A 26,006-nucleotide genomic window follows, 5' to 3' on the forward strand; every position below is an offset into this window, starting at 1 on the left:
TTAAAAATAGGCTCCAAATATGTTGTTATATTCTATATAATCTTTTCTTACACATATTTGGCATTATTGTAAAGCCCAGTGTTAGATTACCTATAAGTGAGTTCTAATACCTTGCTGTATTAGAAGTTGACCCTATGCGTTTCTGTGTAATTCTTGAAAAACAGCCATTAGCTCATATTTTTAGAATACATCTTAAGAAGAGTATTTGGCTGGGGTGATGGCTCAGCCAAAAGAGTACTTGCTGCACAGGCACCAGGCCTGGAGTTTCAATCCCCAGAACCCACTTAAAAGGTGGGTGCATGCGGTGGAGCCTCTTGTAATCACAGAACAAGCAAGAGACCAAGACAGGGGGTCACTGGAGTAGGATGGTGGGCTAGGTGACCTAAACCCAGGATTTCTGGATCCAGTGAGAGACTCTGCCTCAATATATAAAGTGATCTGAGAAGACACCCTAGTCTCTCCATGCATGCCCCCCACATGCCTGCATACATGTGTGACCACTCATAGAAACACACATGCACACATGTATGCACATCACAAACACATACACAAAAGAAGAGCAATTTATAAAGCTTTTGCAGGCAATTTTAATAATTCATGATTTAATAATTCATGATACCCTAACAAAGTAGTTTGGGTAAAGGATTATTTAGAGGGTAAGCTGTAAAAAAAAATAAAAATACCGCAGTAATTAATAATTTCATGAGACATTCAGTAGGTTGGATGATGTTCATTATTAATAAATGTAAAACAGCTATAATTTCTATTCCAAGTTATTACTTTAACATCAGTTTGAGCACATTAATAATAGCCCCAGAGTACCCAAAATGTGTCACTGTCTCATTAAGGAAAAGAAATTATAAAGCACTTCCCATGGTGTAATTTAACCAAGAGTAAGCCCAGATTTGAATTATCTACTTCGTTCTCCTTTTGTCTTCTGTCATTCTTTTCTTTCTGTCATATGTCTAACTTTTGAATCTCTTTCTGTCTGTGTGTTTGCCCTGTATATGTCTGTCCGTCTGTGCCCCTAACAAAGAGAGTTTGCTGTGTGTCAATTGAATGGCATGGAAAGCATCACATGGTGGGACTCTTAACAGAAATCTTTAATAGAGTTTCACAAGGGACTAAGTCACTGGCTCCATCTGACCCCAATTGACCCAGACAGCAAACAAACAAAGGCTACCAAGCAATGTCTGCAGGTTGTCTTCAGCATTTATGGCTGATATTCATTTTGTGAGGTTGCTTTCAGCTTATTTGCTATTTCCAGCATTTATTACCATAACAAACCTACGTATATGGATTACTCTTGGGAGCATGGAAGAGAAGACAATTTCAGATCAAGCTATGAGTTAGTTTAGGTGTAAAAGTTGATTATATGGGAAATCCACAGCAAGTAAGGTTGGTTGTTACATTGCTTTCTTAGAAGCAGGGTACACAGGAGGATATCAGTCCTAAATGACCTCAAGGTATATTAGTAATGCTGACTCTAAGTCTCAGTAAAAGTTCAAGTCTCTCTGAATGAAATAGATATTTTCATAATATTATAGCACCACTGTTTTGTCAAAGATTGTAACATCAATGGATAAGATGCCCATACAATGCATTTTCTGTGTACAAGGGACATTTCTGATGGGATGACAAAGCAACCTTGCTGGTTGATCAGATGGAGGCTGGTGAGCAATTATAGCCCATAGCCTTGAGATGCTAAGGGAGATGGCATCTAATACCATAGTATGGTATTTTTCTGAATTCGAATGAAGTATTCATATTTAGGCACTGCCAGTGTATTTATGGATTCAGTTGCTATGTTTGAAAAGCACTGAGCAGCCTCAAGTCATAATTTCCTTTGTTTCTTATGGATATCTGTGACCATTGATAAACACTAACACCAATGGTTCAGGCTCTGAGTCAGCTGTTACCTCTACATGTCACAGCATTTTGGGTTGACTGTGATCCAGACTGCTCTTCATTACACATGTCTCTAAAGGTATAACTTGGTGTATTTTCTTGAGTGTAAACTGGGGTGCAGTGCCATGTGGTCAGATATGTGACTCTATGTTTTCTCCTCATAGAATGCCATAGTGTCTGTTAAGGAACTGTGTGGACTCCCTCCAATCGCCAGTCTGAAGCAGTGCCTGTTAACCCTGTCCTCTCGTCTCATCACCAGCGACAATGCTCCTTCTGTGTCTCTTGTGATGAAGGACAGCTTTCCTTACTTGGAGCCTCTGGGTGCGATGCCAGAAGTGCAGAAGAAGATGCTGGCTGCATATGACCTGGTAGGCTGTGGCTCTTGAAACTTCCCATTTCTTACCTGTGTGTATGGAAAGCCCTAAAAGCAGAGGTTCTTGGGTAGAATTCCAATGACTGGAACAGTTAGTGCCTGTAAAATGTGGCTGGAGGTGGCAGTTAGAGCTCACAATTCAGTATCCATCAAGCCCCTGTGAGACCTCTGGGGACACGGCAGATCGAGCAATCTCTGCTTTGACAAAGACTGAGTGATTTCTCCAGTCCTCAGAGCATGCCTCCTTTTCTTCTGGATGATGGCTCCTGACAGGGAGAGACTTGGCTCTCAGTGCTGCTCAGTGATGGATGAGACAAAAGGCTTGCCTGTAAGCATTTCTAAGCTAACAATGCTATCTGATTTTATTCTGACTATATAATAAAATTTATGTAGTGATTAGATTTGGGGATAACTTTATTTTTTGCGTTTCATTCTATAAACAAAATTAAAAAGCAAATGACAAAATTCGTAACATACCTAATTAGGTATAAACGAATATGTTTAATTAGAAGAGTACTTGCAAACCAGTAAGAGTAGAAAGATGTGGAAACTTCTTATGTCAACCAAGATTAAGTTCTCCCACATGATGTATGAAGTTTACAGAGAATAAATTAAAGAAAAATAAAACAATATATCTGTTAAACAGCAAACAAATTATAGCTTAAAATGCTAACTTTCATTTAGAAATTTAGACAGCAATTATCTGGGGGAATTCTTTTGCCAAGTTCTTAGGTACCCAGGTGTCCCGCGCGCTCTGTATTTCTCGCCAGCAAGAAATCATACGCAGGACACTCGGATCCTTCTGCAGACAAGCTTTAATGCATCTTGAGAGTGAAAGAGCATAAGCTTCCCAGAGCGGAGACACTGAACCAAGAAAACCCATCCCTAATAAAGGCTGGCAACCGCCGCCTCGGACGTGTCATCCCATGATTGGCTGTAGCTCATCCGGCCATATGACGCCACGGAATAGGCAGAGATCAAGGAATGGAAAATTACCCAGCGCCTGCGCAATAATCTTGTTTACATTTGGTGCCTGCCGGATGCAGGCGCCATCTTGTAATGGAGAATGCAGGGACGGCTCCCTACACCCAGGCACCTTCTAATTATCTGTTATTCTATTTCTAGAATGTAGTCCTTATCTTCAAGATTAAAAATGGCTGCCTACACTCTATTTGTAACATTTTCAGTCCTTTTTTAGTATATTATTATCTGGAATTATTTACAAGAAAAAAATATTACGTTTCCTTCCTCTTCATTAGCCTGAAGTTGATACATAGCCACAATTAATTGCAAAAAGCAATGTAAAATGTCATTTCAGGGGGACCAAAAGTTGTCTCTTCTGTTACTAAGAAGTAGGAGAGACCAAGGGGTAGCATAGACTCTGCTACAGAAGTCAGTAGGCAGCCCCTTTCCCCTAAAAAGCTATCAATGAAATGGACAGCACATTTAACTCTAAAATAAGTTCCCAATTAGATAAGTTAATTTATTAAACTGTGTAGGGCTGCGAAAATGCAGTCTCCCTACGTCCCCTGACCACGCCCTCGCAAGCTCGCGAGGGCGTGGTCAGGCACACCTGTAGCCAGCCCCTAAGTAGGCGTGGCTACAGCTTCTACAAAACTCAGCATGGTAGCATGCTCTTATAGTCTCAGTTACTCCAGGAGATTGAAGCGAGGCAGTTGTTTGAGCCCAAATGACCAAGACAGGTCCAGTCTTGACAAAATAACAAGATCCTGCGTCTTGAAAGTAAAGTCATGAGATATTCCCCCTTCTATTAAATCATCAGCCTTGCTCTACCCATTTAATCACAGTGCTTTTAATCAGAAATTTAAGAAGGCAGGGGGCTGAGAGATAGCTCAGTGGGCCAACTGTTTACTGTGTAAGCATGAGGACCTGAGTTTGAATAACCAGTGCCCACATAAAATGCCACCTGTGACCACACACATCTGTGACCACAGTGCTGGGGAATGGGGACAAGTGGGTCCCTGGAGAATTCAGGCCTGCCATTTAGCCCAAAGAGTGAGTATCACATTCCATAAAAGATATGCCCCCATTTAAAAATATGGTGAGCAATGTTATCCTGTAGTCCTTTCTTATATATGCAAGGATGTACACATCCTCTCTCTCTCTCTCTCTCTCTCACACACACACACACACACACACACACACACACACACACACACACACACACACACAGGAATTTTAGAAGACCAATATTATTTCTTTGCCTACAGTGCAAAAATAAATTGCTATATACATTGTTAGAGACAAGTTACATAAAATAACTTAAAATGCTTGTTCATTGACCTTTAGATTTATGGTTAGGATTTATATATGCATAAATATTGGACTTTCATACTGTCGAGATGAAGGGATTAGCTAAGTTACAGACAGGAAGAACCCAGGAACTATAGAGATGACTTGGCAAACCAGAGCTGTTGCTGCTTTTGCAAAGGAGCCAGGTGCCATTCCCAGTTCCTCCATAGAAGCTCACATCTATTTATAACTCCAGCTCCAGGGGGTCCCACTTCCTCTTCTGGCCTCCATGGGGACCTGCACACATGTGTCATAATTCATAGTTACAGAGATAAAAATAAAACAAATTTTTAAAAGATAGGAATCCACCAAATGGACTCCTTTGAAGCTGTCAAAATTAGTTGTTTAGAGGGATAGCAATGGTGTGGTGGGTAATTCAACATGTTTTGTGAAGCAGTTTGATGGTAATAATGTATGGGCAGTGAGATTTCAATTACATTTGCATGTGTATGCACATGCAAGTAATGTATGGGCAGTGAGATTCAAGTTGCATTTGTATGCATTTGCACATACAATGCAATTTTAATTGCATTTTTATGTATATGCACATGCGAAGCACATAATGCAAGGAAGACATTAACAATGGTTACTTTTGTTTGTCATGAGTCAATTTTATTTTCTTATTTCTTCTTTTCTATGTGATTCCTGTATTTACCAAATTCTTTTTCACAAACTTGATAAATTTTATAATTGAATAAAATACCTGTCAGTAAAGAAAGTACTAATATTTTGCCATTTAAAACAAAGAGGAGAAAAGCATCTGGTATAAACATTTTCTAAATGAAATGGGAAAACCTGCAATGAGTGTGCTCTGCACACAAATGCTTGGATGGGGCCTGCCTGGGGGAGGCTCACCTATTGCCTGTGCCACATTTTTTGTGAAATCAATTTTTTCATCATAAAAGTGGAGATTGAAAGCTGTTCAGTGAATAGGTATAATTGCCATCTAAGAGGTGAAATTAGGGTACTAGTTGCCATAGAGACAGACAGTAGACATCACTTATTCCCTTGTAAGCTAAGAAAGGAAAATAATCTGTTTCGAGGGCAGCCAGCTCTGGGACCTGGCTCCGCATTGAGCAGAATGTCTCTTGGGCTGTGGTTGGGCAGCGTCTGCTCCACATCTCCAAGCGTCTGATGGTGTTTTGTCCTTTCTGTTTTAACTGATTAAGTCCAAATCTTAATATTTGCCTTTCTCTTATTTCTGTTTTTAAAACACAGCTCGTAATTGTAGGCAGAGCTGGGTCTTGACAAAATCTGAATAGTTGACGATGAAAAGCAGAAATACTTAAGTTGAGTGCAGTTACAATTCCTTGTGGAAAATGACTTCTCATTTTGGTGGGAAATTGAGTGAAAATAACCTGCTCCAAATTGCACAGCCAGTGAGCTGCAGAAGTGGTTGAGAACACTATCAATGGGTATTTCTTTTGAGGGTGCAAAGGGTGAGGAGCGAGGTGCCTACAATGCCATTGACTCTGAAAAAGGAAGCATCATTTTCACTTTGCAGGACTGTGCTGTGCTGCGGGAGTATCTTTCTGCTGTTCATTAGTGTTTGTGGTTATTTTGGAGAAGTTTCCTGAGATGTTGTAGAGACCCAGAGTAATCATGTAAAAATATGGGCTAGATCATGTCACAACACTTCATCACTTTCTGTGGTGGCTTCAGATGTAAATAAGTTGGAAAGCACTTACTGACATGTCATAGGGTGTTCTGTCATCTAATACAGCCCTGCAGCCTCACTATCCTCCTTGCTGTCCCCTAGATCAAGCTTGTTCTGGCTTCCAGGCCATTATGAATCCCACTGTATTTGTCCCTGGAAAGTTCTTTCCTTGTCTAGAAAATTGCATCCTAACTCTTAATTCTTTTCCAGTCATTTTCTGAGAGACCCTTCCCCAACTACTAACCTCCACCCCCTACTTCCCCCACCCCTCACTGTCTCTCATAGGTGTTTTCTTGGACCACCAGGCTTTCTTGGACCACCAGCCCCCAAATCATCATGTGGAGACTTATTAGTTATGATGAATGCTAGGTCTTATTTTATTCTTGTTCCACTAGCTCTTATAGCTTATTTGAATCTGTTTATCTTCATCTACATTTTGTCTCAGGATTTTTGACCTTTCTTTCATTCTGTATGTTCTACTTTTCTGCTTCTTACATGTCTGGCTGGCCCCTGGTTTGTCCCCCGACCCCCAGTTCTTTCTTTCTTTCTTTCTTTCTTTCTTTCTTTCTTTCTTTCTTTCTTTCTTTCTTTCTCTGTCTCCTAGATTCCTTTTTCTACTTATGCTTTCTGCCTGCTAACCCTGCTTATCCCTCTGTTGCCTAGATATTGGCTGTTCAGTTTTTTATTAGGCCAATAAAGTGTCTTTGGCAGGCAAGATAAAAGAAATGCAGCAAATTTTTACATACTTAAATGCAGCATAAATAAATTTAACACACCTTTATGTAGTTAAAGTAATATTCTACAACATAAACAAATGTAACACATCTTTCCATAGTTAAAGTAATATTCCACAACACACTGCACCACTCAGAAGTGTTGAATAGTAATCTATTTCATCTTTTAAAAATAATTTCCTTTATCTTCTCTTGATCCCTCAACTTGAATGTGTGCTCCGTGAGGTTGGAGACCATGTTTGCTTCACACTGTTCTCTTTAAAACAGTGTTAGCATGCAATATGTTACAATCAATTTTTGTTGATTAAACAAGATCTTCAAGCATCTGTACTTTTAGCCCATGATGGCCTAAACTGTCATGCATATTCAACAAGTATTTGCTTAATATATTGCAATTGTTAACGAGTTTTAAATTACTATGGGAGCTGTGCACCATTCAGAGGTGGGTTAGTTATAGAGCATTGCAACTGTAAAAGGCAAGCCAGGGCATTCTTCAAAGGTGACTTCTGTACTGAATTATTTAACATTAGCATAAAAGTTAAAACTTCACTCTAGTAAGAGCAGTAGAGTTTTTAATGATGAAGATGTCAGACAAGCTAGAGAACATGAGTTGAGGATTAATCATTTACTAAGTCAGTTGGGCATTGATCTGGAAAGCATCTGGCTGTGCTGGCACAAGAAGGAACATAGCAAGAAAGAATTAACTGCCATCTAGTCATATTTGGCAAGTGAAGTAGTGGAGATTATCACAATTATGCCAAGAATAATGGGTTGGATTAACCATACTCTGTTATGTAGTATTGTTGCCAAAAGATAGCTTCAAGATGGAAAAAAGTTGTATGTAGTTTCCTAAACTCTCTCTCTCTCTCTCTCTCTCTCTCTCTCTCTCTCTCTCACTGTCTCTTACCTCTCTCATGTGTATCTGTATACATGAGTGCATGGGCTTGCAGAGGTCAGAAGAGGGTTTGGGGTCTGCTGGAGCTGGAGTTACAGGAGGGTGGGTGCTAGAATCCACATATGAAGGAAGCAGCAGGTATTCTTATCTGCTGAGCCATCTCCAGTTCCCCTCTCCCCACAACATAGTTTTGCTAATTGTAAGCAATTTAAGTTGAAACAAGTAAATAAATCAGAGTTATTCTTCTACCACTGTCTCATTGTAAAGTTTGTGTACATTTTCTATTAGTTTGAAAATCACAAAGTATATTGGTTTACACAGCAATAGAACTTACAAAAATAGCTATGTACTTGTATGCGCTCAACTAAAGCTAGCCATTTTTGAACAATAAACTTACTGCAGAGACCTCCTATTGGGTACAGCAATGTCTTCTGACACATTTTTCTTGGGAGGGTTGTTATATAATGGAATAATTGCTGTCATCTTGAGGGTTGAGTATTTCTATTGGTACCAGGTTCTTAACATTGTATATCAAGGATGTGCCAACAAACAATGATTTCAGGATGTTAATTTGGTCTAACATACATGCATCCTCGTCTGACATTGTGTTCTTTACTTCTCAAAATCTTGTAGCACTTTAGTTAAAGGCAGTGTGGTAGTCAAATTGGCCTTAAAATTATAGAGAGGTTTCATGTGTTGATTAATTTTGATTGCCAGTCTGGAGTAGAAACACCTGGGCAGGAATGAGGTACAACTTTGGATATACTTGTAAGGATTATTTTTCAAAGAAGATTAATTGAAGGTGAAAATCCTAGCTAGTGCCAACATCTTGTTCTTTTGGCTTTCTGGTCTCCCAGTAAAGGGGCAAGCATCCTCATGGTCCTGCCACCACACCTTCTGTTCCATGACATTCTATCCTCCTCAGCATGAGTCAAAACAAAACTTTGTTTTTTCAGTTGCTTTTGTGTCTGATATTTGCTCACATCAATCAAAGCAGTTCATAAAACTCTCCTCTCCTGGAGGTTTTTATGAATGAGATAAATTGTAATAAGAGCTGGGTCAAAACTAATATTTCAAGCAATTTCTCAAGATTAGTTGACAGCTGCTTTGGAAATAGAAAGGGACACAATGTCCCTTTAAAAAGAAAGCAAGCATGGCAGTAGAATTGTCACCACAAATGAGGAGAAACAGTTTTTTGGTCTGCTCTTCTCAGGTTTTGTTGTCCTGAGACCATCATAAATCAGACTGGGGAGTGTGACTCAAAGCCAGTACCAGTACAGGGAGCACACATCGTTGCCAACACAGGAGGTGGCCTGGGCTTCTGGGTAGCTGGCAGGTATTCTGGGTTTTATATTTGTTTATATTTCATATAGAGTTGGCCATCTTAAACAGGGTTGAATGCTTAAAATAAAAAAGATGCCAGTCTACAAAGGATGCTTGTATATGTCCCCTTTAACACAAAGCACTCGACACTAAAGAAAACTGTCCTCATCTAGTTAGTAAATACACATGCAGCAGCAGCCCCGTTTGCAAACGTGCTGAGTTTGATAGAACTCAAGTCTAACTGTCAACAATTCAAACAGATGATCCACTGCACAACCCGAGACCCAAGACCTGATTTTTTACTAGAAGAAAGGCAATAGATAGACGGGTATTAAGAGGAGAGATCAGCAATAGTTCTGCATGGCTTCTTAAATATTCTCAAGCAATAACCTGTCCAAAGTCCCAGTTCCTTCCTAAACAAGTAGGCATGTGACTCAAAGCACTTCTAGCTAGATTGTGTAGGAAGACTGTTTATAATGACTAATGTGTGCCAGGAATCCTATCTGGAAGGAGACACAGCCATAGCAAGCTTTCATTCTCATGATGGTTTACCTGACAGATGCTACTAAGCGATGATACCCAACCAGTTCTTATAGTAGAAACTCAATTCAACACTGATTGCAGAGTAACTCATAAGCTTGGTGTGTTGCTCACAGTGCCTGTGTTCTAGGCTCAATTATTTATCTAACCCTGTGCCTTTGGGTGAGTCAGCTTTCAGCTTAGGCTTTTGTTCCCCCTTCAAAGTGGTATTGTCCACAATAACCTAACCTTAAAGAGACTCTAAATAGGAAGTTTTGTGTGAGTATGAACTTCAATGGAATTCTAGAGAAAACTGGTATCTATGGAGGGTTTTGAGTCATGATAGGATGAAAACTTTACTATTTATCAGTTCAGCTTCTCTGTGGGATCTAGGAGACACAATCTCACAGCAGTATTCCTGGTCCTCTGGCTCTTACAGTATTTCTGCCCCTCTTCTGTGCTATTTCCTAGGAATTACATATAGAAACTGGGTTGTGGATATGTTAATTGGGGATAGGCACCCCACAGCCAGATATTCTCTATTTTGACCAGCAACAGCTTTCCATAATGGTCTAATGCTACAAAAAGAAACTTCTTTGTTGAGGGGTGAGAACTACACTGCCCAGGCTGGGCCTGAACACAGGACTGGGCCTGGAGGTTGTAAACACAGCAAGTGGGTAAGGTCAGGGAACAAAAGGAACTTGGCTACAATGGGTGGTGAACATCTAGCAGTTAGCAACAGTGCAAAGCTGTGGTGACATCCAGACCTACAGAAGCAAGGGGCAGCTATTTCTAGCCCTTAGTGCTTTTCTATAGCTGCCCCTGCCTTTCACAGAGAAAGTTCTTAAACTATAGCCCAGCAGGGAGGGAACCATGCAGAGGCAGCTATGTGAACCCTCTGCTCTACTGCCTTCTACTCTTGATCCTTGTTGGGCCATCTTGAGAAAAGTCAGAAGGTGGGAGCGCATGTATGATGCTGCTCACAGTAATAAACCTCCCTAATGTGAGCTTGAGCCTGAGCCTGAGACTGGATTGGGAAGGGCAAGCAGAGGATGTAATACAAATAGTACTTAGTATTCACTGTAAATTTTGTGAGAATCTACTCATCATAAGCTATATATGCATACTAATACCCTAGCATGTATGTGATAAAATAGATCAGGAGTAGAAACCAGTGTAGCATTTTCCTGTGTTTTGTGTGTGTGCCTGGAAGATCTAATCAAGCCATCATTGTTCTTCAGCTCACGTTGTGTCTGGGGAAGTAATCACGGAGGGTGTAGGGTAAGGTGCTGTTTACCTGCTCTTGTGAGGTTGTTTTCATTTTCTCTGTTGGAGTCCATGCAGTTTAGAACAGTATAATATAAACAGGACCACTTTCCTGCTCTACAGCCATTTGCAAGTTGAGATACTCTGGAAGAAATACTGGAGTGGCAACTGTCTTTCAGCTTCTTTCCAGGATGAAGTTAATTTCTTTCCCTGTGACATTCTTGGGAACACAAGGCTTTAATTTAGTGAGAATGCCCAACCAATCTTTTTGTTTTCATTTTTACAGATAAAATAAATGTAAAGACATCTTGTTTCATCTCACACATCAAATTGTTGTGCACCCTTACTAAGTGCCATAGGGACCACGAACCTCCTACCTTGAAAACCACAATTGTGAACCACAATTTTGGGATTGATCAGAAAGGCAAGGTTAGCTATGAAATGACAGTAATGGGGACAGCATCTAAGAAGAAATAAAGATACCAAAAGGAGAGATTAACAGAGAGGAGAAAGAGAATGGAGGCCAGGTTGTTTCCTGGATGAGTGGAAAAGGAAAAGGAAATGAGAAGTAGAGCCAGGGACTCAAGAAGGAGGATAATAAGTTGTGTTAACTGCTAATCTGGGGACTCGAGACTGAGAATCAGCCAGGGGAGAACTGATGATGGCCAGGACTAATTTTGACAGTCACAATGAGTCTCACCCAGAGTCAAAGCAATGAATGTCAGCAGGCTTTATTAGGAAATGGGAATAATTATTGCAACATTTAGTGGTTTTGTTAGATAATTTTGAGTTAAGAGAGGATGAGCCTAGAGAGAGGTAGAATATGTAAATGAAAGATAAGAGGATCATTAGAAAAGATTCTCCAGGAGATGTGGTAAGAAATAACATTGACGGTCTGGAGAGGAGCCAGAGTTGGTGAAGAGGACTCTTCCATCTCAGCTTGTTACAGAGGCAGTGACATTGTGGAATGCAGGAAATGTCCTCTTGTCTTAAACACAAAGAGGATCCTTAGTAAAATGCTACAAAGAAAACCAGCCACTCATCAATAGACAGGGCTTCTTGCTAGAGTGTGATGCCATGCTTTCTTGTTTGTGTGTAAGACCCACACAGGTGAAAGTCATCTCAGTTAATTAACTAACAAAGGAACTTACCAGTAATCCTTTTATTTTTTCCAAAGATTGAATCTGGTTATAATGGATCATGAGTATGGCCTTGTTTGTGTATGTGGGCTGGAACAGGTATGCTACTGGGTGTGAGCCTGTGTGTTCTCATGTGGGCATGATGAAGACAGGAAAAATCAAAGAGGTGGCAGTCAGAAATGGAAACAGGCTGTGTGTCAGGAATGGAGATTCTGAGTTTAGTTCCATCATTAATTCATTTCCTTTCATTGGTCAGGAGTTTTAACCTTATAGTTTCTGTATCTACCAAAGAAAGGGGTTGGTTGTTATATCTAAGATTCCTTAAGCCTTAAAATTCATATTTTTAAAAGTATGTAAATATATTCGTTGGATTTCTGTTACCATAACAAATACCTGAGATCAATTTATAAAGAGAGATGGTCTGTTGGGGCTCATGATTTTAGAGGTGTCTGCGTGGTGAGGCAGACACATTGATTACTGGTCTCTAGTGGAATGCTGCATGGCAAAAGTCAGGGCACTTGGCAGGGTCAGCCATTTACCTCATGGCTGGAAGTGAAAGTGAGGAAGGGATTCCATTCCATAGTCCCATTGAAGATTATACTCCAGTGTCCTGAAGATGTCTCAGGAAGTTTTCTCCACCTGCTATCAGCACATTCCTAGGGATCCAGCCTTTAATACATGAACCTTGGGGCACAGTTAAGATCCAGACAACAGTAGTGACATGCTTCAGCTATGTTAAATGTGGGGTTTGTCCAACCTCTGTGAATGTTTCTCTTGTCCGAATAGTCTCTCCTTTTCTTTCTTGCTATTTATCCCTGGCTGACTTGAAACTTACTGTATAGTCCTGACTGACCTTTGCTAGGTAAATAGGCTGCCTTTGATCTTGAAGTCACTCTCGTGATCCTGCTTTCCACAGGCTATGGTTAGAGGCATGCACCACAACAATGGGCACCACTCCATGGAAATTGAAGGTGTTAATGTAAATCAACAGTTTGATTAAGTCTAAACCTTCACGAGTTTTTAGGTTTTGATTACTAATTTATAATTTGTATTCATTTATTCAACAATTATTACTTTGTGCCCACTGCATGTCTGGTATTTTACACAGCTGGGGCCATTGTCAGAAAGGTGGCACTTGTCTTGGTGCCTGGGACAGAGATTTCCCATCTCTCCCCATCTCTCATGATGATCCCTCATTCCTGGGTGTGTTTTGAGAGCCTCTCTAAACATTGCCTTCCCAATGAGCTCGTTCAAGGGTTTCTAACAACTTCTGTTTGATGTTTTGTGACAGATGATTCAAGAAAGCCGGGTCCTCATAGAAATGGCAGACACAGTGCAGGAAAAGATTGCACAGTGTCAGAAAGCAGGTAATTTTTTTCTACTTTGTTTAGAAACCACAATGACAAGTCATAGCAGCTTCAAAAAATGTTTGTTCTTCCACTTACAATTGATACAGTTCATGCAGCATCTATAGTTTTCAGGGGAAACTGGTTTCATGTGGCTCTTTAAGCCCACTTCATAGTTAGGATTTGAATCACAGTCCTGCTTACTTCTGTGTTATTGCCCTTCTTCCTCATTCTCATTTTAGATTTGTTCTTTCTTTGAGGATGGGAGGTGTCCCATATCCACCTATGATTGTTTATGCTCACTTTCATTCATGTCACTCAGCCTTCATTTTTTGGATCCAGGTGCCCCTCTGTCCACCCATGCAGTGATAATGAGAAGGAGAGACAGAGGGCAGTGCTGACAGTTGCTTTATCAGTATGCTTATGTTTGAAGTCCATGTAGTACCTTACCTGATCACCATGACAACTAAGCACGATGTCCCATTTATAGATGGGACTTGGAATAGGCTGGTGAATGATCCAAAGTCTCATTGTTAACACACAAGAGAGTTGACTTACCAACACAGACTAGCAAATTGGTGCTAGACTGACCAGCAAGCAACCTTAGATGTTGTAATTGAAAGAAAACACAAAAATTAAAAACCAAATGCATACAGGAACTCAGCCACTTCTTTGCAAGTTTTATATGCATTGACACATTTGATTGTCACCGCAATCTGAATGAGACTTTCTCTCACCATTTCACCAGTGAGGAGAGTGAAACCCTGTGAGTCCCAAGGGGAGTTCAGACTCACCGAACTAGTGAATGGGTGAACTAGAATGTAAGTCCACACTGTGCCCCACTGGTTCTAATGGGCTATGTCTGTTACACAGGTACCTGGAAAGTCAATATGGTTTAGGCTACAGTCCAAGGCAATGAGAACAAGGAGAATAATAGCAAACCCTTACCCAGCATGAGCTGCTTCAAGCCCAGTTAGGACACTGTCCATTCTGAGATACAGCTGTCTCAAATCCAGAAAGTTGGCTGGTCCAGTGGCCCTGCCTGGATGCCATCCTGAAAGATGAGTTACCAGTAAGCAGACAAATGGTAGAATGCTCACTGCAGTGCAGAGAGGATCCAAGGGGATTTAATCCAGTATCTTTCTTTAGACATATAAAGGACTGGACTTTGGATAAGACAACAGACCTCCTTGGTTTGAGGCCAGCTAGCACTGAGGACTGTAAGCTCTGGGAAAGGAGATCTTGGCTCAGGGTCAGTCTCCAGCCCTCCAAAGATGGAACAAATTGTCCATAAGTGAATGTGATTCTCATCTTGAAAGTTCTGAGAGAAAGGATGCAAAAACAGATGACAGCAATGTTGTTTATGGCATTCAAGCTTGAGTGAATGGTGGACCAAAGAGTACATGAAAGACCACTCCCAAATATAAAACACATGGGTGTTCCTAAGATTGTTGCTTTTTAAAGTCTTTTCATTTGGGATCAAATCTTCTAATTACTGTTTTACCTGTATGGGCTCCGTGGCCTGCTTTTAAGCAAGATATACATGTACTCACATGAGGTTACCACCACACTCTACACCCTTCTACACAAAAACCAGGAAAAGGATATGTAAGGTCAGTAACATCTGCTAGGAGCTTTGCCTCTTAATTTCTCTTGCGTTTATCAATGCATCCAGGCTGATTAAAATGAAATTGAGACCCTATATCACTTATTCCTAGATGCCTTCTACATGGGATGAATAAAATGCAAAGAATTCAATTCATGGGTTTAGAAAATTATGAGAGGTAACAGGAATGTGAATCTATATTTTTTTCTGGCAATATTTTCATGGTACAAATACATGTTTTCCTGAAATGTGCTCTAACATTCTTTATGTGTGTTCTTTTCAAAGGGATGGAGTTCCATGAAGAACTTCATAATCTGGGGGCAAAGGAAGGCTTGAAAGGAAGAAAACTCAACAAGGCAATTGAGAGCTTTGCTTGGAACATTACTGTGTTGAAGGTACATGAGGTCCCTCACTGCCCCTTTTGCCTCCTCTCCTCTACAGGGTGGGGAGAAGCATCGTTAGTTAAATACAGTAGTTTGAATTTTAATCCAGGAGAGGCCTGATTGCCATGTTCAGCTGTACGTGATGGGGAGACAAAGCTTGGGCAGAACGTGATTTAATTTTTCTTAATAGGGCAATGATGTTCATGATGGAGGCTCAGGGCAGCACATGAGTGGGATCTAATTTTATTGACGAGAGAGAGAGAGAGAGAGAGAGAGAGAGAGAGAGAGAGAGAGAGAGAGAGAGAGAGAGAGAGTATGTGTTTATGAGAAGACTTCTGCAAGTCAATATGGCTGTTTTCATTTGTGTAAAGTCATGACTAATGCTGCTGGGAGGATTCCAACATAAGACATTTGGACAACCTCACACTACAGAATATCTGGGTCCACTTAGGACTTTTATTTTAAGAGTAGGCACTATAAATACATTTCTTTTGAAAATGTTTTGGAAGCCAATGTCTTGACATTGTAATTTGCTTTCTGTTGCAAATTAATTTTGGAGTTTGAAGTGAGGATGCCATGTTTTATGTTTTCTTACAGGAAAGGAGAATGGACCTATGTGGTTAGAAAAACTGTCTCTGGAATTGCGTTGGGGAAAAAAACAACCATAAACAAAACTTAATAATTGCTCATACTTAGAGAATGCCTATTGTGTTCAGTGCCATTTAGTGGCAGTTATATGGAATAATACTTTAGTACAACCGCCCTGTCACTATCGCTATCATTTCACAGGCGAGGGGCTAGAGGCATTGGCATCTTATGTATTACCTAAGGTCCCTCAGTAATTAATGGTCCAGCTGAAGTTTGAACCCAGGACCCTGTCTTGAACCTGCTCCAGCAGAGCCACTTCATATCTCTATGACAGTGTGAAGTGAGCTGTAAGACACATCCTGCATGTCTCTTAGAAATCCAGTCCATATGTGCTTATTAGCTTCTACTGTGTGAGATATCTGGTAGGCATTGATAGCACACAGATAATACAAGAGTTACAGGCTTAGGCCCCATAAAATTAGCAGCCTGAGGCTGTGGTAAAGATGGGCTTCATTTTTCCCATCATTTGTGGGCTTGGGTTATAACATTAGAAGAGTGCACTAGAACTTTAGCTCAAGATTCTTAAGTCTTTTCTGCTTGGGAAAATTTTGTGTCACCCTGGGTATATAGGTATATGAAACAGGTATACAAATCATTTACTGATAATAAACACAAAGATGTTTACTTTAAAACAATTATAAAACATATAATTGTACCATTTATTAAAGACAAAACAAAATGTATATACTAATGAGATGGGTATCTTTATTTGCCTTTACATAAAGAATTAAATCATGACTGAGTAGCTGGGCTTTGGTGGTGCATGCCTTTAATCCCAGCACTCAGGAGGCAGAGGCAGGCGGATCTCTTTGAGTTTGAGGCCAGCCTGGATAGGCTCCAAAGCTACACAGAGAAACCCTGTCTCGAAAAAACAACAACAAAAAAAACATGACTGAGGATTTGAACATCTTCAGTGTTTCTGATATTTTGATTTTATTCTCACCAATGCTAAGGCAGACACTTTGTTTTGTACAGAAGGCAAAAGCATGATTAGGGCATTTCAGAAACTGTAGAAAATTCTGTTCTGATCACAAGCTATAATAATTCATGTAATGATTGTTTTATGAAGTCAAATTATCAATTCAAACAGCAATTTCAAAAATCAATAGTTCTAAAAACAAAACAGTTCAAAAGTGTACAGATTTGTTATTTACATGCTGAAGAAAGACAATGGAAACATCCAGTCCTTGTTTTCGATACTTAGGCTGTTTCCATAAGGACAGAACATTTTGTACATACAGTGAAAACAATACACAATGTTGAATAGTCTCAAATAAAGGCTGAGGTCTTTAGGCAGTGTTTACAAACGTAATGACATACCCAGTGCAAGCATGCATATTGTGTGTTCAGAAATGAGGCTGCTTTGAAGTCAGGAGACACAGTCAGGTGCTGCCAGAAGACCATTCGTTTATTAAGATTTGGAGGTTTTTTAAAAAAAATTATTTTGTTGTTGTGCATTCAGAGTGCAATGCCCACATACCATTATGTAGGACTACATTATATTGTGACCCAAAGTTGAACAAATTGGGCCCTAGGGCATAACACTGCACCCTGAAATTACTATAACCCCCTTTTGAGCAGCAGGCTTGTTGAAGGGCCAATCATCAAAAAAGGTGCTCAGAGATCTTAAAATCAAGAATGTATTAACTGGGCCTCCAGGGATAGGCTGGGAAGGGTAGATGGGGATATAGTTTTATAATATGCTTAATGATTCAGCATTTGAGACCAATGCTCACAACTAGGTACTCATATTAGGTAAATGCATGCATATATTTATAACATATATGTGTGTATATATGATACACAATCGATACATATATATATATATATATTATATATATATAATATATATAATATATCTTCCCTCCATTGCTTTTCACCAGCTGTGTGGTCTGGTAACATCACATGTTACCCTGATAGACTTTCTGTATCTTTTTTTATGATTTTATTTATTTGTTATATATGCAACATTCTGGTTCCATGTATATCTGCACACCAGAAGAGGGCACCAGGTCTCATAACGGATGGTTGTGAGCCACCATGTGGTTGCTGGGAATTGAACTCAGGACCTCTGGAAGAGCTGTAAGTGCTCTTAACCTCTGAGCCATCTCTCCAGCCCAACTTTCTGTATCTTATAGATGAAGAAATTGAGGCTAAGGGAGGTGTCCATTCATTATTGAGTCACATAGCAAGTAAATGGCAAAGTGGAGATTTTTAACTGGTTACTTGTAATCTTGACTGTTACTCTGAACTACCTCCTATAAGACTCCATCCATGTCTCCAGATAGCTTTGTGCAGGGGTAAGCACACATGCGTGTAGGCTGCTGGATGGTGGTGAGCTTGTTCAGTGTTTGTGAGCATGGTAATAATGCTCATGTCCATGATTTCATGAGGAGTTAAGTGAGATAATATACAAAAGAGCCAATTCTCAATGCACAAAACTGTATGGCATTGTGCTTTTGCTTAGTTTTCCAGGTGAGACTTCTCGAAGAGCTGGATCACTGTTGTTATTTTTGTTTTGGTATTAACTCCTGATGTGTGCCCACTTAGTTTCCTAAGTTCACTCCTATATTTGTTTGCTTTAATAACAGGAGCTGGTTCTAGATGTGACTGAACAAATGTGTGGAAATCACTCCAAGACAGATCTTTTAAAACAGAATTGATTTTCTGTAATTACCGCTTGTGCACTGGCTGCTAGCACTGCAGCCCGAGTACAGAATTCTAATCAACAGTAGTGGAGTTTTTCAAATATCAATAATTTCGTTGGAAATATTACAGTTTGTCTCTCATTGGGATGAGTGATCTTATTAATGGCATGTCCATTATGCTAGAGTTAGAAATTTACATCTTAGGAATTTGAATTATTGGTTAAGAGAATGATGCCTGGGCTCTGGCCCTGGAGGAGACGTTTTCCTCTTGGCTCTCCTCTGAGAAGGAAGATTTCCCTGTAAAGCTTTAGACCTTGTATTCATACCCAGAGAGCTTAGCAGCTGATGGTCTCCAATCTTGTCACTGATACTCTAAATTTTAATAAACTGCTGTTTTATATTTAAGTTCATTTCAGTAGATTTACTTGCATAAATTAGTAATAAACACCCTGGCAAGACGTAATCAATCATACCATTTATCAATGGTGGGTGGGGCTCACCTATAAAATTCCCACTGCTTAGTGTAAAGCCTCCTTATACTTCTTTAAATCAGATACTCTCCAATATCAAGGGGGATGGAATGGGGATTTATCAATATCAGTTTTATATGTGGGTTTGTGTTTCTAAGGACATTTAAATCCAGAATAATTACCAAGTCAGAGTAAAACAGGAGGAAATGAGAAATGTGCCCAGTGACAATGGGTTGTCAACATGGAGTGGTGGACTGGGACATTGGCTTTAAAAAAAGTTGAACAGCACTATGTTCATTGCAGTGATGCAATGATGAATGTTTTATGTTTCAATCCCTGACTCATCTTCATTATAACTAGTGGACCACATTGACTCTGCCCTGTTCTTCCCTCACATGTTAGTAGTCTCTTCCATCTGTTGTTTCTCCATAGTGTCCTTCTGAAATGGGTTTTGTGTTTTGGTTTGAACTGTTGTAATAAAATACCCAAGACTGGGTAATTTATAAATGTTAATTTTAAAATGTCTTTTGTTGTTATTCAGGAGGTCATTTAGTCCAAGATTTAGGCACTATCAGGTTTGTGATCTGGTGAGAGCCCCATATCTTATTCTAATATGTTGTCTGTCTGGCTATTGTGTCCTCTAGTGGGGTAGTGTGATCTGGTGAGAGCCCCATATCTGATTCTAAGGTGGTGGTTGGCTATTGTGTCCTCTAGCAGTTTAGTGGTAAGTGCTGTGTCAAATGGCAGGAGGCAAGGAAGAACAAGTTGCAGCTAGTCCCTCAAACCCTTTTACAAGGCACTAACCCATCCATGAGAGTGGTCCTCATGACCTAATCAACCTCTAAAGCCCCACACTATGGCGTTAGGAATCAAGTTGTCAACATCAGTTTTGGAGGCGAGACAAGCATCTAACCACAACTCTTCTACTATTAGTGGGATATTAAGTTATCACAATGGGAACTTTTTTGCTGTTCTTGAAGATTTCCCAAAGTAAAATACAGTTTTGCTTACAGAGCCAACATACTGTTTTGAATTTTGGAAGACTGTCATTCACAAAAGTCCTTATCACTGATAAGGGCAGTTTGCTATGAGGTAGAGTTGATTTAAAGGCCTGGGCTCCATCCAGAGTGATCTCACTCTTGGAACATGAAAATGGTTTCTCCAAACTCATGTCACATCTATAACACTAAATCAGAGACTTACACACAAACCAGGGTGAGCTTTCCCAGTTATTATTTTTTGTTGGCCTGCTAGATACTTTAAGGAACTAAATTTTATTGTATTTTCATTTTAAAACATCTATGAATTTTTATCAGGCTTGGCAGGATAAAGTAGAGCCATCTAAAACTAAGACAAATATTTTATCATAAAAGAAAAGCAGTGACAGGTGATCACTCGAGACTCGGGGAGAAGGAAAGGTCCAGAAAGTGGCACCTTCCTAGCCATAAATTCCATTGGTTTCTAGCTGAATGACAGACAGGAAATAAAAAATGAATCAAAGTATAGCCTTGTTAGTGGGGTCTCCTATCACGGATTTACTTTTCCCTGAACAGATTTCCATCTTCTATTTTAATGAATGTCAGTGTGCACCATATAATGAGCCTATTTTATAGGTTTTGGTTAAGTATGTATGGCTCATCTTCCTGCTCTTTCTGCTCAGCTTCCTGGTTATGTTGCTGTGAGCTCCTGCTCTGTCTTAATAGCAGTTTTACTTTTCCCTGGTAAGAGCTGGAGCTGATGTCTCTCCTCCTTTCAGTGTGAGCACTTGGTTCCTAACTTAGTCAGTTTCCCTTACCTAGTCACAGGATTTCTGACCCTCAAAGCTCTGGACAAATTTTGCTACATAAAGGAAGCTACAGGGACATCAGTATTGTAATATGTTTTCTAACAGAGCCAGAAAACACACTTGAAGGTTTTGGTCATTTGTTGAGAAGTAAGAGAAGGGAAACAAGACGATAAGTTAATAGGAAAAGAAGTTGGAGGAGAGACATCCACCTATCTCTGAAAGATTGAGTGAAGGTACGAAGAGAGTTACAGTACTTTAAATCATTCCATAAAATGCTGTATGTATGTATGTATGTATGTATGTATGTATGTATGTATGTATGTATGTATGATTGCATGCATGTCATGTTAGGGTAGGGTTCTAGGCTCTTATAGAAGCCACTTATACATATGGGGGATTTGTTATTTGCTAACTGTTGAGTCTACAAGATTGAATGTCTCAGCTGGTTTTCAGTATACACCAGAATCCTGAAGAAGTAGACTCTAATGCCAGTGAAGGAATATCACACAACAGGCTGTATGAACTTGCCAATGAGAATGAGGGCAGACAGACTTCTTTCTTCTTCCTTCTATTTCCTTTACATGGGCTTCCACCAGAAGGTGGACCCAGATTTAGAGAAAGTCTTCTGACCGACAATGGTCCAGACTTAGGTAGGGTAGGTCTCCAAATGGTACAGTTAACTGAAAATCCCTCACAGGTGTGCCCAGCAGCTTGAGTTTTTAGTTAACTCCAGATTTTGCCAAGTTGACAGCAACAATAGCCATCACACACCTGTAGACTAAGAATTGGGTGAGTTAGTGCATTCAAAGTGGTGTTTGTTGTGTGTGAAGTGGGGTGCTCATGTTTCCCTTGTGGTTGGTTCTGGTCATTGAGTGCTTACAGTGAAGAGACCTATAGTTTACACATTGCATCCTAACTAATTTTAAGAATAGTTCCATAAAGTTCCTGTTATTACTGTCATCTTACTGAGGATCACAAGGTTAAGTACTTTTCCCATGGGCATATAGCTAGTAAGTGATGGAGCAAGGATTTCACCCCAAAGCCCACACAGCCAGTAACCATGCTGTATCACCAGAGCAGCACCCTGGTAATAAAAGCATGTGTTAACAGTTCTTTCTGTATCAAGGGAGTATTCCCTTTACCATGACAGCATATTCCTACTGAGCACAAAGGCCATCAGTTGTTCTCATCTAACACTATTTGCCAAGGAGCTCACTCACCGTGTTTTCACAACTATATTTTCTAGTGGAAACAGAATGCATGGGCCAAGTGACTTGACCAGTCGCATAGACCCAGTAGTCACCTTTCTCTTAGAAATGAAGTAATCACTTTGCTTTTTTATTGGTCTACATCCATAGCCATCCCTGGTGAGTCTGCATCACCTCCCCATCCTCACATGTGAGTACATGGATGGCCCTGAACTTTTGGAAAGGTGCCCTCAAAATGAGGAAAGTCAAGGAAACAACAAAAATATCAAAATAAAGGACCAGACCTCAGGTTCTTAAGTGCACATCCAGCTCCTTCTATTCCCCTTGACCGGTGTTGTTGTTCACTGATTTTTAGCAAGTTTTTTTTTTTAATAAAAAATCATTTTTGTGACTTTGAAAATTGGACAAAGACCTTATACATGATAGGCAAGCCTAGGTTCTTTATAAATTTTATTTTAACACAGGTTGTACAGGTTGACTTCAAACTTGATATCCTCCTGCCTCAGCCTCACCAGTAGATGGGATTAGGATTATAGGCATGAACAATCATATGTGACCAACTATGATTATATAATCAGGTGCGTGTGTGCGTGTGTGTGTGCGCGCGCGTGTGCGTGTGCGTGTGCGTGTGCTGTGTTTATTTGTAATATGTCTGTGTGTTGCATTTGTGTGTGGTACATACCTGCTGTATGTGACGTGTGTATGTGTGTGTGTGTGAGTAACCCTGCACAGGTCATCATCACGGTACAGATTTGGAAGTTAGTGGACAGTTTGGGACGTTGCCTTTCAGCTCGAGGCACAGTCTGTTTTTGTTGTTTGTTGTTGGATAGACCAGGCTAGCTAGCTGAAAAGATTCTGGGGACTCTTACATCTCAACCTCCCACCCCACTATAGAATCTGGGGTCACAGATGCTCACTGCTGCAGAGACAGCCTCCATGTGTTCTGAGGATTCAAACGTGCATCTTCCTGTTTGAGAGCCAGTGCTTTATCCACTGAGCCATCTCCGAAGGCCTGCTAGCCACCACTTCTTGGGGAAACTTAGGGTGTTTCAGAGCTGGGTCTCAAGCATTAACTTTCAAAAGCCATATTTGCTTTGGCATGTCTTCCTCAGACCCACCCTTCCATAGCTACGGTTCTTCATTCTTTGGTTTAGAGCCCTAAGCTGTCCTCTGTGACCCAAGCTCTTAGAGCAGAATCCTGGGATCTTTGCCTTTGAATAGCAGACCTGAGCTGGTTTATAAATGAGAGGTGAGAAAGTTTCCCAGGCGTCCCTTAGCAGGCTCATGAGAAGAAAGGAGTCTTCTTAGGATTATGGTTGATGAGCCTTTAAGTCCCTGACCTTGACAGGTGAACATTAAGAGGGTTAAATAAAGCTTTGAATCCTTCTATGTCTGAAGGAAACATATTCCAATGATACGTGCAGAATGAAGTCTTGGGCCCAAGTTCCATTCTGCCTTATCTAGGATTATCTAAGAGTTTAGCCACATGGGAAGCTAGATAATACCTTCCCTGGGACCATGAGTCCATACATCTGCAACTTGCCATATGCAACGGAAGCTCCCAAACTCTCTTGCCTCTTTTGGGCCTGGGTTTTCTTAAACAAGATCATTCTTTATGGTTGCTAACATCCTTACAACTTTTTATATTTCATGATAACATAAAATACTTTGTTTTCAATCCTTTTCTATAGTTTAACTCCATTTCCTTTCTTAAGTACATTAAACTTCTTGTCACTAAATTAATCAATTGTGTAAATCTCCCTACTTGTAAATTATTTCTTTTACATCTGGCATCTGCCATTTTATTTTCTTTCTCACAGCACTACAAGGCACTAATAAGCCTTAAGGTCTACTGTTGACAGTCTTTTAGTCTTTCATTGAAGCCCCCTGTAACTGTCTTTTCCAGATTGCAATTTCCAAGTGGGAGCATGGTCCATAGTTCCCATGGTCCATGGGAATTTTTGCAAAGAAAATGGTGTTTATGTGTGCCTTCCACAAGGCTGATGTGCACTGAAGACACTCAGATGACATTGTAGTGGTTCTGAGAGTTGAAGTCAGCTTCCATGTCACAGCCTTCTACCCTGGAAATACAGATAACAGCCAACTAAATTCTACAGGCTAAGTGCTCTACAGTGAAAGTAAATTATTAGAACAGAATGCAGAAATAAAAAAACGCTGTAGGACATTCTGCTTATACTACTAGCCATCTAGCTGCTCAAAAATTTACTTACCAACCTCAATAATTTCAGATTTTATAGGTCAAATGGGACTAATAGCTAGTGGAAGCAATGTTGTATATTGGTCTGTATATTCTCTAGCCTACATTTACTTAAATTCTTTTCATTTTAAATAAAATCATGGGGTTTTTTTGACATTCACCAGTTTTAAAAGTAATGTCTGAGTTTTGGTAGTAGTTGTGGTATCTGCCGTATTAGAAATTTTTAGTTGACTACAACCCAGTAATCCTGGGGCTCCAGTTAAAGGTCTGATTCTAGGGGCAGCTGGCCCAGTCTCACCCAACCTGGCAAATCCTAGACTCATGTGATCTCAGCCAGCTGCCTCATAAAGCTTGCCACTGACCAACAGGAAGAAGATGGGTAGTAAGAGAGAGAATGCATACTTCTAGGAAAACACACTTACATGAACACACGTACACACACTCACATACATACACACACACGTGCACAGGACAACAACTTGAATCTCATGTGCCAGTACCATTTTCTTTGTATACTGAAGAGAGTATTTTTAAACTTCAGAAAGTAAAGGATGTACATCTAAAAGGCAACTCTGAGTGTGAGGTATTTATCCTGAGACTAAGTGTTTAAAAAAAATCACTCTTTCACAGATGTTCAAAATCCTAATTATCAATATAAAGTAAAGAAATTGATTTACTTCTATTTCAACATTTGTAGATAAGGCAGTGCTAGGTATAAAAGCGGCTTCTAATCCATACATTAGCATTTTTTGAGATGATCTTGCTGAATAGTCAGTTATGTCTCGAGGTTGCAAACATCTTTCCTCTGCTTCCCAACTGTGCTTGCTGTCTGTGTGTGCCACTGATGTCCAGGGAGCAAACAGTGACTCAAAACTAGGACTTTGTGGTGTGTGTGTGTGTGTGTGTGTGTGTGTGTATGTGTGTGTGTGTGTGTGACCAAATCCATCCATTCAGTGAATATCTTTGTAAGTGTATAGTGGGAGCTATGCTTACAACTGGGAGTGTGATGGAAAATACAACATGACCCCTAGTCTTATGGAGCTGGCAACATTGTGACAGCTACTAAGCATGAAGTGAATGTTGACTTTGTCACTGTTAGGAGTGCCTCGTATGAGGATTGTGGGACACCATAAGAATGTGTTAATAGAAGAGGGTGGTGGAGTGCACACTCCAACCCTTGAGAGGCTGAGGTGAAAAGATTGCCTTTTGCTTGAGGCCAGTCTGGGCTGCGTGGTAAATTAAAATTAAAAGGCCCATTTAGGCTACAGAATTATCATTCTCAAAAAAAAATCAAAATGAAACAAAAACTAAAACTAATAGAGAATATATTGTGAGATTTGACCTTATTAGAGAGGTCAGGGAAGTCTTTCATGAGAAAGCCCAGTCTGAGTATCTTAAGCCTTTCAAGGTTTCTAAAACCTGTCTGTGTCTTGGTACTGGACAATGGTTGCAAAACAACCTGAAAATAATAGTGGAGAGAAAACAAATCCAAATGAAGATATGGTGGGATGTCTCAGTGTGGCATGAGCAGATATGAACTGTGGGATGTCTCAGTGTAGCATGAGG

The 26,006-nt window shown here is 40.1% G+C and overlaps 1 protein-coding gene across 1 annotated transcript in view; it reads left to right on the plus strand.

Annotated features, from left to right (window-relative positions):
- The window catches only part of Plcl1 (phospholipase C like 1 (inactive)), a 318,390-nt gene that overhangs the window by 264,936 nt on the left and 27,448 nt on the right, over positions 1–26,006 (plus strand). Inside the window, exons 3-5 of the mRNA XM_027396911.2 lie at positions 2,073–2,276; positions 13,419–13,494; positions 15,365–15,474. Coding sequence (XP_027252712.1) covers positions 2,073–2,276; positions 13,419–13,494; positions 15,365–15,474 — 390 coding nt within the window. The remainder of the gene's footprint in view (positions 1–2,072; positions 2,277–13,418; positions 13,495–15,364; positions 15,475–26,006) is intronic.

This window comes from Cricetulus griseus, chromosome 2 (assembly GCF_003668045.3).
Source record: "Cricetulus griseus strain 17A/GY chromosome 2, alternate assembly CriGri-PICRH-1.0, whole genome shotgun sequence".
NCBI lineage: Eukaryota > Metazoa > Chordata > Mammalia > Rodentia > Cricetidae > Cricetulus > Cricetulus griseus.